At 53.4% G+C, this 13,076-nt stretch overlaps 1 protein-coding gene across 1 annotated transcript in view; it reads right to left on the bottom strand.

Annotated features, from left to right (window-relative positions):
* Positions 1 to 6,597: 6,597 nt before the first annotated feature.
* The window catches only part of FBLN1 (fibulin 1), an 86,739-nt gene continuing 80,260 nt past the window's right edge, over positions 6,598 to 13,076 (bottom strand). Inside the window, exon 17 of the mRNA XM_042993529.1 lies at positions 6,598 to 7,400. Coding sequence (XP_042849463.1) covers positions 7,261 to 7,400 — 140 coding nt within the window. The 3' untranslated portion in view covers positions 6,598 to 7,260. The remainder of the gene's footprint in view (positions 7,401 to 13,076) is intronic.

Genomic DNA, 13,076 nt, shown 5'->3' with positions numbered 1-13,076 from the left:
GGGTGAATAATATTCCATTGTATGTATAGACCACATTTTGTTTATCCATTCATCTGTTGATGGACTCTTGGGTTGTTTCCATCTCTTAGTGGTTGTGAACGCTGCTCTGAACACGTATGTAAAAATATCTGTGCGAGTCCCTGCTTTCGATTCCTTTGGGTGTGTACCTAAAACAGTGGGCGTTTTATGCTGGGTCTCGTAGGGTCAGAAGTTCACCAGGCAGAGAAGGTGGAAGCATTGTTACCCCAAGTGAAAGGATCTGTGTGTGCGAACACGTTCTGTGCGTCTGGACCCCGCGTAGAGTGGGTGGGCGGTGGGGGGATGTAAGGGTGGTGCCCCATGGGAAGGGTCCCGTAGCCGGACCGTGAGGTTGGTGTGGGAGCCTCTGAAGGATCCAGGACCAGGAGGAGCTCGTTCCAGTCTGGGTTTTGCAGGGCCAGCCAGGCAGCTGGGGGGAGATGCAGGTGAAATGACTCACCAGTGGGAGGGGGTGAAGTGAGGTGATTGACTGACTGAATGAATGAATGAATGAACGAACTGAAGGGGGCAGATGGAGGGACGAGATGCAGGGTCTCGCAAACAAAGCAGAGGGGCTGGATCCGGGGTGCTTTGCTCAAAAGGAGCAAGTTACTGGGAAGCAGCAGGACCTGGAGGCCAGGGCAGTTGACGTGAGCGGGTCTAGGGTGGCTCAGCGACGGGGCCCACCCAGGAAGAGACGTGTGCTTATTTCACGGGGCACCGAAGACACCATCCGGAAGACAGCCAGCTCATGGGGTGGTAGCTAAGTGCCCGCAGAAAACCAACAGGAACAAGCCAGGTGACATTTATCTGCTGGGAGACCCAGTGCGGGAGGTTTCAGTGATTCAAAGTAATCGCTTCTCTCTGACTTGACTGCTGACCCCTTCCCGTACATAATCTCGTGCGTAATTCTAGCACCATTGCTTACTTAAATGACACCGATTCATGCAGGAGCTGCCACAGATATTAACAAAGCAGCCGTGCTTAAAATGGATCACCCTTCTAATGCCCCATAATGTTTAATAATTAAATTGCGGCATCTTGAGCTTGCCGCGGACACGGTGAATCGCGGTTGAATTCTCCAAATGGAATTGCGGCTGGACTTTCCCTCCTGGGCTCCTTGCTGTCGCTAGGATGCTTGATTTCACTGCACCAGTCGTGTTGAGGTGGGCGATCCCCTGTGCCCCATGCCCCCCCCCTTCTAGTAGCAAATCCCAGGGCCACAGGGGCCCCCGATGAAGCTGCCGTCCTCAAGGCTGAGACCAAAGGGACACGCGAGGTACGTGTACCCACACTCGGGATGCCTCGTTTTTGCAAAGTATGGGAAAATAGCAGAATTAATTCACTATCTATGCTCTCCAAAAAATGTATACACCAAGAGATGTATTGTTGAGCAGGAATTTGGAAAATTTACATACACATATATGTACACACACACACACACACACACACACACACGCACACAGACTATCAGTTTCCCAGGTTTCCTGCTGTAACAAATCACCACAATCTTAATGGCTTAAAAAAGCAGCCATCTGTGCTCTCCCAGTTCTGGGGGTCCGCGGCCAGAAATCAAGGTGTCGGCAAGGTTAACTCCTTCTGGAGGCTCTGAGAGAGGATGCTTTCCAGGATTCTCCCAGCTTCTGGTGGCTGCAGGCAATCTTTGGCTTGTCACGGACGCAGCTGCTCTGAACACGTTTATACAAAAATGTGTGCGGGTGACGCTAACAGCACGGGGCCTGCTTGGGATTTTCTCTCTCCCTCTCTCTCTGCCCCTCCTGCTCTCTCTCTCTCTCTCTCTCTCAAGATAAATAAATAAACTTAGAAAAATAAAAGCCCTTATCCTTAGAAATGTATATTAACACAGTATTTAAAGTATTTAAACACGAAGCGACAGGATGCCTGGGCTTTGCTTTAAAATACTCCCTGCACTCTGCCCTCAAGATGTTGGAGAGTAATTCCTCATTCCTTAAGGCTGGGCTGTGTGTAGTGACTTCCTCCCAAAGAGGACAGAACGGACAGGAGGACAGAGCGACCTCACAGCAGAGAAGGCTGACAGACGCACCTCACCCAGATGACGAAAGTCAGCGTTGGCCGTCATCAGTCATGTTGATGGCAGGTGCCCTGCTATGATGGGTTAGAAGGACACTTCCCCCCCATGGTCTTCCTCCCCCAAACCCATAACCCAGTCTAACCATCAGACAAAGCCCAGCTGAGGGGCGTCCTACAAAATGCCTGTCCAGTACTCCTCAAGACTGCCAAGGTCATTAACAACAAGGGAAGTGTGAGACACTGTCACAGCCCAGAGGAGCTCAGGGGACGTGACAATGACATGTCACGTGGTGTCCTAGATGGGGTCCTGGAACACCAAAAGGATATTAAGTACAAGGCAAGGGAACCAAACTAAAGTACGTATTTTAGTTAACAATGATGCATTAATATGGGTTCATTGATTATAACAGACGTACGAGACTAACGGAAACTATTTACAGTGGAGAGACTGGGGGTCCGGTGTACGCGAACCCTGTGCTATCTTCATCCCTTTTCTGTGAATCTAAATCTGTGCTAAAAAAGAAAGGCTATTGAAAAAAAATACTCCTGGAAAAACAAAAGGAGTCGAGAGAAGGGAGAGACCAGGAGGAATAGTAAAAAGGTGGTTAATTGGTAATTGTTGAAGCCAGGTGATGGGTATGAGAGCTTTCATACACTCTATACTTTAATGCATTAAAAAGAGATCAAAAATAACAAGGTTTTTTTTTTTTTTTTGAGCGGGGTAGAAGGCAGAGGGAGAGAGAGAGAGAGAGAGAGAGAGAGGGAGAGAATCTTAAGCAGGCCCCATGCTTAGTGCAGAGCCTGACTCGGGGCTCAATCCCACAATTCTGGGATCATGACATGAGCTGAAATCAAGAGTCAGATGCTCAACCAACTGAGCCACCCAGGCGTCCCAATACAAAGTTTTAAAAAGTAAAATCACAGATCCAGTATCTTGGGGATCCTGGCATTGTGGAGACATGACGGGGGGTCACAGGGCGGGTGGTCACACTGTGAGTTCTGTAGTGATGGGAGCAGAGGGTCATCCAGGGGACGAGACAGGTGTCTCCTTATGAGAAGATGGCCCCGAGCTGGCCTGGCTGAGGAGCTAAGGAGGAAGTGCGTTCGTGCATGCGTGCTGGGGGACAGTTAGAGGTGTTCTTGGCACGAAACAGAAGTTGTACGAAATGTAACGTGATTATCATCGGGGTCACGGTGACGGTCACCATACTCCCTAAAGGCCATATTATACAAGCTCTGCCGTGCTCTGTTTCTCCCTTGAGACCTCAACAGTCACTCAAGAGTCGCTTTCCATCTTATTCCGCCTCCAGGAGGGTGGTGAGCCGCGCCTAGAAGCCCACCCCTTCGCTGTGAATGGCGCTGGGAAGCACGATAGGAAAAGAATTGTTGCTGGGACCCCGATGCCACCCAGGCGAGCACAGCACAGCCAGGGAAGGGGACACAATACGCGAACTGTCCTGGATATGAATCTGAATCGGCTCAGGGTGACGGTCCCGCTGCAGTCCAGGAAGTGGCCTCAGGACAAGCAGACTGGGTGTCCCCGACAGAGGAGGGAGCAAGGAGCCTGCTGCCGAAGCCACGTCCCACAAAACCAGTTCAGACTCCTCTGGGGTCTCTGTCTCCACTGCGTGCCCACACTAGACTCTAACAAAATGTGGCATCTAATTGGGGCACCTGGGTGGCTCAATCGGTTAAGCGTCCAACTCAGGCTCAGGTCATAATCTCGCGGTTTGTGAGTTTGAGCCCTGCACCGACCGGGCTCTCTGCTCTCAGTGACTGCTTGGATCTTCTGTCCCCCCTCTCTCTGCCCCTCCCCTCCCCTGCTCATGCTCTCTTTCTTTCTCTCTCTCTCTCTCTCTCTCTCTCAAAAATAAACATTAAAACCAAAGTGCAAATTGATCTTGTAAAATGTTAGCGATAGAATCCCGGCATTCACTGTAACATTTGTTCAACTTTGCTGTATGTTTGAAAATTGTCATGACAAAATACTGGGAATGAAAGAACGCAGCATGGTTTCCAGGTGTTTTCACCCGAACAAACCTGAGAACCTTGTGGGGACTTAGGAAAGCCGGCTTACCTCCTTGGGTTCCAGGTGACAGGTGGCCCTGCCTCCATCTACACCAGCCCCTCCAGGACACCAGGCGACCCAGGCACTCCTGCCACAATGCTGCCGTGCTCCTCTGAACGTTAGCGTAAGTTCCCTTCATTGAAAACAGACGCAGCTTTCTGGTAGAATAGTACAGCACAAGACCTTCTGGAACCTTCCCTCCAAGTTTCTTCTCTACCAAGTCAGCAAAAATGATTCGGTCTGGGGTCGGTGTGCGTTTGCCCTCTCCTGAACTTGCTTTCCCTTTAGCGATTCCCCTCAATTATTTTGTTCTAAGGGACCCCTGTTGTCTGGGGCCCGGAGGCACTGCGGGTTCACATTAGCTGGTCCCCTGATGCAGCCGAAGCTGGGCCCTGGCAGTCATTACTTGGCAAGACCAATGGGATACTTAGTGGTCCACCAGGTGCCCAACCCGGAGCACGATATGCAATAGAAGTTGTGCTCGTGTCTAATTTACACAACGGCTCTACTGACTCTCTCACGGATGGTTAAGAAAATGCAGAAGCAGAAAGACGCCGTCCTTGCGCAGGGAATTGGTGTGGCTTGGTTGACAGTGGCCATCGCGATCCTCGCCCTCCTCGTCACCACTCTGGACGATGAGTGAATTCAGATTACACACAGGTAGGCAGCACTTTCGTGCCCTGCGTCTCCAGCCGGCGCTGCTCACTGCCGTCTAGGGCAGGGCAGCCGGGCAGCGATTATCGCCTCCGCTTTCCAGATGCAGAAACTGAGGCTGGGCAGATGCCAGTAAGTCACGCTGCTGGGCCCTCCCAAGGTGAGGCCCGAGCCGGCCTCTCTGGCTCCCCGAGTCAGGCGGGACAGGCGCCCAGCTCCCTCTCCACCCCTCCGCATCTCCACCTGGCAGCTCCTTGTCCCCTCTCTGCCTCCCCTCGGCTGGCTCCCACGCCCCAGCGCGCTCTCGGGAAGGGCTGATTGGCCAGCTTGAGTCACGTGCTCTCCCGAGAGCCAATCAGTGGCAGGGGGCTTGGCCCTGCCCACCAATGGCAGCTCCCACACTCTAACTCCTATAAAGAGAGTGGGAAGGCCCCTGTTCCAGGGGTCCTCGTTTCTCCCTTCCCATTCGGCCCTGCAGTACCTCCCCCCCCAACTCCCACCCCAGGCCTCAGGGAGCAGGAGATACCTCCCCCTCCAAGGGCCTGGGCCCAGAGCTGCCTGGCTCCTGCAGACTTGCCCCCCACCCCCAACCCGCCTCCGCCCCGCCCCCAAATTCCAGGCAGGAAACCAGAACCCCAAGCGGCCTCTCATTTCCTGCCCTTCACCCCCAGGCTTCCATTCCCGTGATCAGACCCCAGGTTCCCCCCCCCCCTTCTCTGCCAAGACCCCAAATCACTGGTCTCCAGAGCGGCTCAGATGGCTCCCTGGATTGTCCAGTCCTACACCTGTTGTCCCCCTCCCCACCGCTTCGAGACGGCCAGGCCCCAGCAGCTCTTGTGCCTGGCTGGCCCGGGCCTGACTTTCACAGACCAGTGCCCCCCAAATGAGCGACCTCAGAAACGCGGGGAGTTCCCGAAGGTGGCTAGAGACCACATTCTGCAGAACTGGGGCCACGTTGAAATCCCAACGAGGGCGAAGTCCCACGTGGGGCTGAGATCTCAACCAGTGCCAGGGTCCAGGCTGCCGAGATGAGCTGGGATACAGGAGGAGAGAGGCTCTGAGCCACAAGGGGCATCCATACCTAAGAAGATGGGATACATCTGGGCAGGGGCTGGAGGAGAGGCGTGTGTGGAAGCCAGGGACCCCGCTGCCACATCCCCGCGCGTCCCGGCGCGCCTCAGGGCACAGGCTGCACCTTGGCTCCAACATCAATGCTGGCAGTAACGGGACACCCTAGAAACCCAGTCTGCCCACGATTCTTCTGACCCAGAGCTTTGCAGAGCTTGGCGTCCGATAAACTGAATTTGAATCCCTTGTCCCTAAAAAGCTGTGTGACTTAGGCAATTGAGCTCTGTTTACTCATCTCGAAATTGCATACGATCGTGCCCACCTCACTGGGCTCTGGGAGCCGTGGATGAGGCACCACGTGCCAAGTGCAAGGGGGTGGCGGGGGGCGGGGAGACTCAGTGCACACTGGTGGCCCCTCTTTCCTGCTGAAGAGAATTGTTATTTCTCCGCAGTGATTTCAAGAAGGGACCAGAATCCCTCAAGCGATTCTATCGGACGCTGGGGCTCCATGTCTCACCTAGCAGGACTGGTCGTGGGGCACAGGGTGGGCTCGAGCCACACTTCTCAGAGGTGGGTGTGGTATCAGAAGTGACACGGGTGGGAAGCTGTTCCAATACGTGCTGGGCCCCACCCCCAGAACCTCCCCAGGAGGCGGGGTCTCTGAGAAGGCCTGAGGGGACATTCCCAGGCACTTCGAGAGCCCTCTTCTTGAAAGACTGTCAGGCACAGGCCATGGGGAGGCTCACAAAACTGTTTATTTTCCCCCCCATGATAAGGAAGGACGGATGCAGGTGCCGAGAAAGTCCAGCCATTCCCCTGGTGAACACGCACGGCTCGCACACAAACCTAACAGGCTGTGCCTTTCCCTTTTCTGTTTCAACAGAACCGTAGGGCACCTTCTAAGTGCTCCCCGGGGCATCGTGTTATGCAGCTTCTGGGCAGAACTGGTCATACCTGCTACTCTACCGCAGCCCCATCGTTGGGCGTAAAACACCCGATTGGCCAAAAAAAAAAAAAAAAAAAAAAGTACCAAACGTCAAATTTCGTACAGTCAGTGCAAGAACGGGTTTTCTCTCGGCATCTGGACTGGCTGCCCCCCGAAAAACGCCCTTCCTTCCTGGGTCCTTGGCAAGGCCCAGCCTGCAGGCAGAGAAAGGAGCAAACGTTGACCTCTGCATGAAGAAAATAATACTAACAAGCAAGGTTTTCAACAAACCGTTGAGTAATTGGGCTCGCTATTTAAATACCGAAACACAGGAGATGAACTTGTTCCTCTGGCCGCAGCTTAATACATGCGGGCCTGACATTACAAAAACTTAAGAAAGCTCGGCAGGGCAGGGCGGGCACGGTGGCCGGAGCAAGGACTTGGCCCGGAGGCGTGGCGGCGCCAGGACGGGCCCTCAGAACCAGTACTCGGAGACGAAGATGTGCACGTTGACGACGTTTCGGTGGGACACCACCCCCCCGACCACGTAGTTCATCTCCAGCTTCAGGACGGCATGAAACGGGCCCACGATGGGCCGTACTTGGCGCACGACACCTGGGGAGAGAACGGAAGGCGTCTTAGACTGCGTCGAGCCCCGCTCTGAGCCGGACGCCGGAGGCCCCTGCGTGGCATAGGACGGTGAGCTCACCGCGGTCATTTTCCTGACGGGGGATGCGAAAGAGCCCAGAAGAGGGCCTGTCGTGGAGCGGGCGCCCAGGACACAGCTGTCCCTCCCTGGACCAGGGGAGGGACCACACGAAGGCCATGACTGGAGGCCTCCTCCCCTGTGCCGGGCCACCTCCCTGTCTCCGGGCCCTGCCGGCACCTCCTCGCCTCTGTGGGACGGCCAAAGGCCCAGAGAGAACTCTCCCGCACTCTGGGACGAGACACATGAGGCTGGGGTGGGCGTTAGCCTCGCTGGGCCATGGAAAGACTGCAGCCCTCTCTGGGCCTCCGATTCCTCAGGGAGCAAATGATACCATGTGACCCCGTGCTTCTGCACCGCGTGATCCGGGCGACCCAGCACAGCGTCTGCCCGAGATGCGCAGGGCGACCTCCCGCCAGACCGAGGGCTCCCCTCTTCACCTCCCCACGCATTCATGCCTTCTCCCGTAGGCACCAGGAGCTGTTCTCAGTGAGACAGAGAAAATAATAGAATCCTGGCTTCAAAGCCGGTGGAGGATCTAAGTAAGTGCAGGGCTGAGAGAAGTCCAGCAGGGGAGAATGGAGGAGGTGAAGTCTGGGGGAGTCAGGGAGGGCTTCTTGGAGGAGGCGTTCCTCCCGACAGACGAAGCAACGCAAGCAAAGTCTGCAGGCTCGTTGAGCCTCAGTCCCTGCAGGGGACTTTCTCCATCCCACCTGTTCTGACGCTAGGACTTGTCCAAGGTCATGTGATATGGGGGGGTGGCGGCTCCCTGGAAGTACTCTAAGGCCACTTCTGTGGCTGATCTGCAGCTGAAGGCTGGGGATGAAATTTATGTTTTAGGAAGAAATTATTTTTTTATGTTGATGCCCTCCAGGAACATGATAAAACCTTTGTTTGCTCAGATTTTTTTTTTTTTTTTGTCCCTGGGAACGTTTTGATGTCTGCCTCATCTAGCTTTTTGCACATACGTTAAAAGTTGACTTCTGGATAGTTACCCGTTTTGGGCTACTCTTTTCTTCCTGAAACGGAAGTTATTTATATAAAGGCTATTAACTCCCGCCCCCTTACTGAATTCTGTTATTGTTTGTAACGGTTTTTCAATTTGGTTTCTTAGATTTTCCAGTTAGGCTATTAGATTGTGTGCAAATGATAATTTTACTTCCTACTTCGGAAGTTTTATACTTTGATTTGTCTTATTTAATAGTGTCTGCTGCTATCCCTGGAACAATGAAAAATAATATTCGTGATAACGTGACCCAGAGCAAGCTTGGAGCCTGAAGTTCCACGACCACATGCTGAGAATTCGCCACTGATTGTCTGCGGCATCGACTGCTGATTCCAGGCTGGTTTCTACAAACATCCCTGCCGCCGACTTAGGAAGCACGCACGAGGCAGCGCGGTGAGGCCGCTGGGGCCCACATAGAAGGCTGGAGAGGGCCTCCCGCACCAGCGCTGGCTCCCGGTCAGGAACACCAAGTTCATGCTCAGAAGGGGAATTTGGGAGTGCCATCCCCCTTTTCGCTCTCTGGGCTTGTGTTTCAAAAATGAAATGCCCAGCAGCCGGCGTAGGATTCCAGGCTATTCTAAGTAAACAAGGGCTTCAGCTCTGATGGAGAGATATTCTGCAGGCTGTCAGCACCCTTTCTCTGCCCCTGCCGGGTGGTGACATTGTAGCTTTGTCCTGGGTGAACGCCCACGAACATCTTCAGCTCGCTGCTGAAGACGTGGGCTTGTCACCACCCTCCGTGTGCCAGCGGCCCCTCATGACCCGGCCACTCCCACCCACCCCTCCCAGGGTACAGAGTCTGGGCCAGCTCAGTGGGGGCTCACAGGTGCTGAGTCAAGCATGCTTCCCTGTTCCCCCCACCCCTGCCCCAGGCAGTCCAGCACCCGCTGTGCCCTGATCAGTGTCACCTTCTCCTCCCTCCTGGCCTCAGCCCCACAGTGGTGCCCACCAGCCTCAGGGGCCTGGGTTACCCGCGGACGTCACCCGTCCTTGGGGCTGAGGTTAAGACTACGCTCCCAGTACTCAAGAGTTTCCAGATCTTCAAGGAAGAGGTGAGAGGCTGGGGGAGCCTGAGAACTATTTTTTTTTTAATGTTCATTTATTTTTGAGAGAGAGAGACAGTGTGTGAGTGGGGGAGGGGCAGAGAGCGAGGGAGACAGAGAATCCAAAGCAGGCTCCAGGTTCTGAGTTGTCAGCACAGAGCCCGACGCGGGGCTCGAACCCACAAAGCATGAGATCATGACCTGAGCCGAAGTTGGTGCTTAACCGACTGAGCCACCCAGGTATCCTATATTACATAGGTATTATATAATGCCAAATATATAACTACATAATATGAAATATGTAAATATACTTATTTAAAATACGTTAAAATCTAACATATATAAATATTATGTATAAATATATGGTATATTTTAAATTTATATAAACTTACACACATCTGTATATCTTATTTTATGTAGATATGTTTATGAATGTTACATAAAACATATAAAATGTACTTATCACAAATTTATATGTAAAATATAAATACTATCAAATAATGATGCACACACATTTGAACAGCATTAACAGTCCAGACCCACAGAAGTTTCCGATGTGCCTGTGTGTGCCAAGCGCTGGGCTACGTAAATCTGGAGAGAACATGATGGGCTGTCCTGTGGCTCAGTGTGGGCACAGAGTACAGCAGTTACAGCCCCAGAAGGGTTGGTTAACTTTCCTGGGTCTTAATTTCCTCTTCTGTGAAACATGGATTAAAAATAGCAACCTTCGGGGCTGTGTGAGTGGCTCAGTCAGTTAAGCGGCTGACTCTTGGTTTGATCAGGTCACAGTCTCACAGTTTCATGGGTTTGAGCCCCGCATTGGGCACCACGCTGATGGTGCAGAGTCTGCTCGAGATTCTCTCTCTCCCTCTCTCTCAGCCCCTGTCTCAGATGCTGTCTGTCTCTCTCAAAATAAATAAATAAACTTAAACATAAAAAAATAGCAACCTTCAAAATCAGAAACAGAACGAGCACGAGCGTACCCTCTACCTCCTCAGAAATGACTCGCGGCGGCAAAACGCATCCCATTTCCAATTTAAATGTGATCTGATTTTCAAAGGACGGCTGAACTCTTGCAGGATGGAAGAAGAGGGCAAGTGTTGAGTATTCTTGTTGGGTTGATTTCAAAACGTACTGAAAGGAAGGCCCCAAATGTGTAGAACTCGTCTGCATCTAAGTCCATCACACGCACTGTTGGAGGTTTGATTTCTGCGAGGCAGCGCCTCGCCTGTGGCTCGGGCCGCAGCTGCGCACAGAGACCAAAGAACCAGGGAAGGAAGCCAGGGGCTGCCTGAGTGAAAGGGACACTGGGAAGGGCCAGGGAGGAGGGGGCCTGACTTCTGATGCAGGTCACATGCAGAGTCGGGATTTTGCAGAATCTTCCCATTTAACGAGAAAAGTGATTGATTAAGGTGGCACAAATATTCACGCTGCAAGTGTGAAACAAGAAATCCCAAGTGCACAAGCGGGGCTCAGGAGCGTGCCCCTTGCCTTCCCCCCACCCTCCAACCAGAAGGAGCTTCTCGATCCCTTCCCTGTGACCTAATGTCAACACCGAATCTCCACCTCTATCCATAATCCCTGCTAACCCAGGGCTCCCTTTGCAGGCCACACCCATTCTGTGGACTAGCTCTACTTCTGCTCTGGTTTGGGTGGACACGTTCCCTCCATTCCCAGAGTAGTTCAGGCTTGAGTTCAACCTCCCAGTCCTCCCTTTGACCGAGCCCAGGCTTTCTCCTGCTATTTCCTTTTTCTTCACAGCTTTCCTACCCATCCATCCATCCACCCATCCTCCATCCATCCATCCACCCACCCATACCCATCCACCTATCTTCCATCCATCCATCCATCCATCCATCTACCCATCCTCCACCCATCCACCCATCCATCCATCCATGTGCCCATCCACCCACCCATCCATCCATCCATCCATCCATCCACCCATCCATCCACCCATCCTCCATCCATCCATCCATCCATCCACACACTCATCCACCCATCCAACCATCCATCCATCCATCCACACACTCATCCACCCATCCACCCATCCATCCATCCACCCATCCTCCATCCATCCATCCACCCACCCATACCCATCCACCTATCTTCCATCCATCCATCCATCCATCTACCCATCCTCCACCCATCCATCCATCCATGTGCCCATCCACCCACCCATCCCCCACCCATCCATTCATCCATTCATCCATCCATCCATTCATCCATCCATCCATCCATCCACCCATCCATCCACCCATCCTCCATCCATCCACCCACCATCCAACCATCCATCCATCTATCCATCCGCCCATGCACCCATCCATCCATCCTCTCATCCACCCAACAGAGGGCATTCTGCACAGGGCAGGTTTAAGGAAGATTCCACAGACATTACATTGGATTTTGAGAAATAATTACGAGCCTAGGAAGCACGAAGGACATGTGCAAACCCCAAAAGTATGACGGTTCAGGCCAGTTCTGGGAACAGTGTCAGTCCTGGGGAGAGACAGACTCGGCTGAGGAGGTGGTCAAGGCTGTTCCTGGGACCTCCCACCCCGTCAGTCTTGCAGAACCAGGAATCTGGGTCTGCAGCCGTCTCCTGGCTTCCTCCCCACCACTGGTCCAGAGGAGTGTGCATTCAGAGCCACCACCAGCCCTCCTACTGCAGAGAAACCAGGGAGGGACTAGAGACACACGGTGCCCATCCGTGTCACCACGGAGATCGGAAAGCCTCCACCGGGGCTGGTTCCAGCCATCGACTTGATTCTGCAGGTATGATATTGGCATCTGGCACGTGCCAGGCCCTGGGGACCAGCTGGACTGCTCACGTCCTCTTTCATGAAGACTCCCTAGCCCTGGGAGTACCCGGTACCCACTCTCCCTCGGCTGTAACGCCACATCTGCCCACCGCAGTCACAGCCAGCTTCCCTTTCTGGGGCACATCTGCACTTTGTTCTTCTCTGTCCCCGCTGTCCCCAGCACAGGGCCTGGGGCAGGACAGAGCAGGAGCTCCGTCACGATTACTGAGTGGGATAAAGGCAGAGGAAGATGAGACGTCAGTCCCTGGGGTCCCCCACCATCTAGCAAGGAAGACGAAACTCCGTCCTGAAGGGAAGAGGGGCCACGGAAAACTCCGAGGGACGGTAGCTCATGACCACCCTGGCAACAAAAGGCAGGCCAAAGGGAGAGGCACGTTTCCGTCTTGCCTGGTATGTCCACCTTACCTGCTGGGGTGTTTACCTCCTCAGCTTTCCAGAGCCCCAGAAAAAAAAGGGGCCACGGTGCCGAGTTCAACTGTGTTAATCTTCCAAATCCTCGTCCTTGGCATTTCTGCTTCGGGTGTCAGACGTTGCTGGTATTCCTTGGCGTGTCTGTGCCTCCTAACGATATAATTAAGCCTTTTTTTTCCCCCCTTTGAAAAATGTAGGCCCCCTCGGGCACTTCATCTTCATGTCTCGTCTCCGCTTTGTAAATTGCAGCTGACGTGCTGGGATCCAGGAGCCCGGCGACGTGAGGCACACGGGTCCGATGGGGGA

This window comes from Panthera tigris, chromosome B4 (genome assembly GCF_018350195.1).
Source record: "Panthera tigris isolate Pti1 chromosome B4, P.tigris_Pti1_mat1.1, whole genome shotgun sequence".
NCBI lineage: Eukaryota > Metazoa > Chordata > Mammalia > Carnivora > Felidae > Panthera > Panthera tigris.
This window is presented reverse-complemented; position numbering and strand designations above follow the sequence as displayed.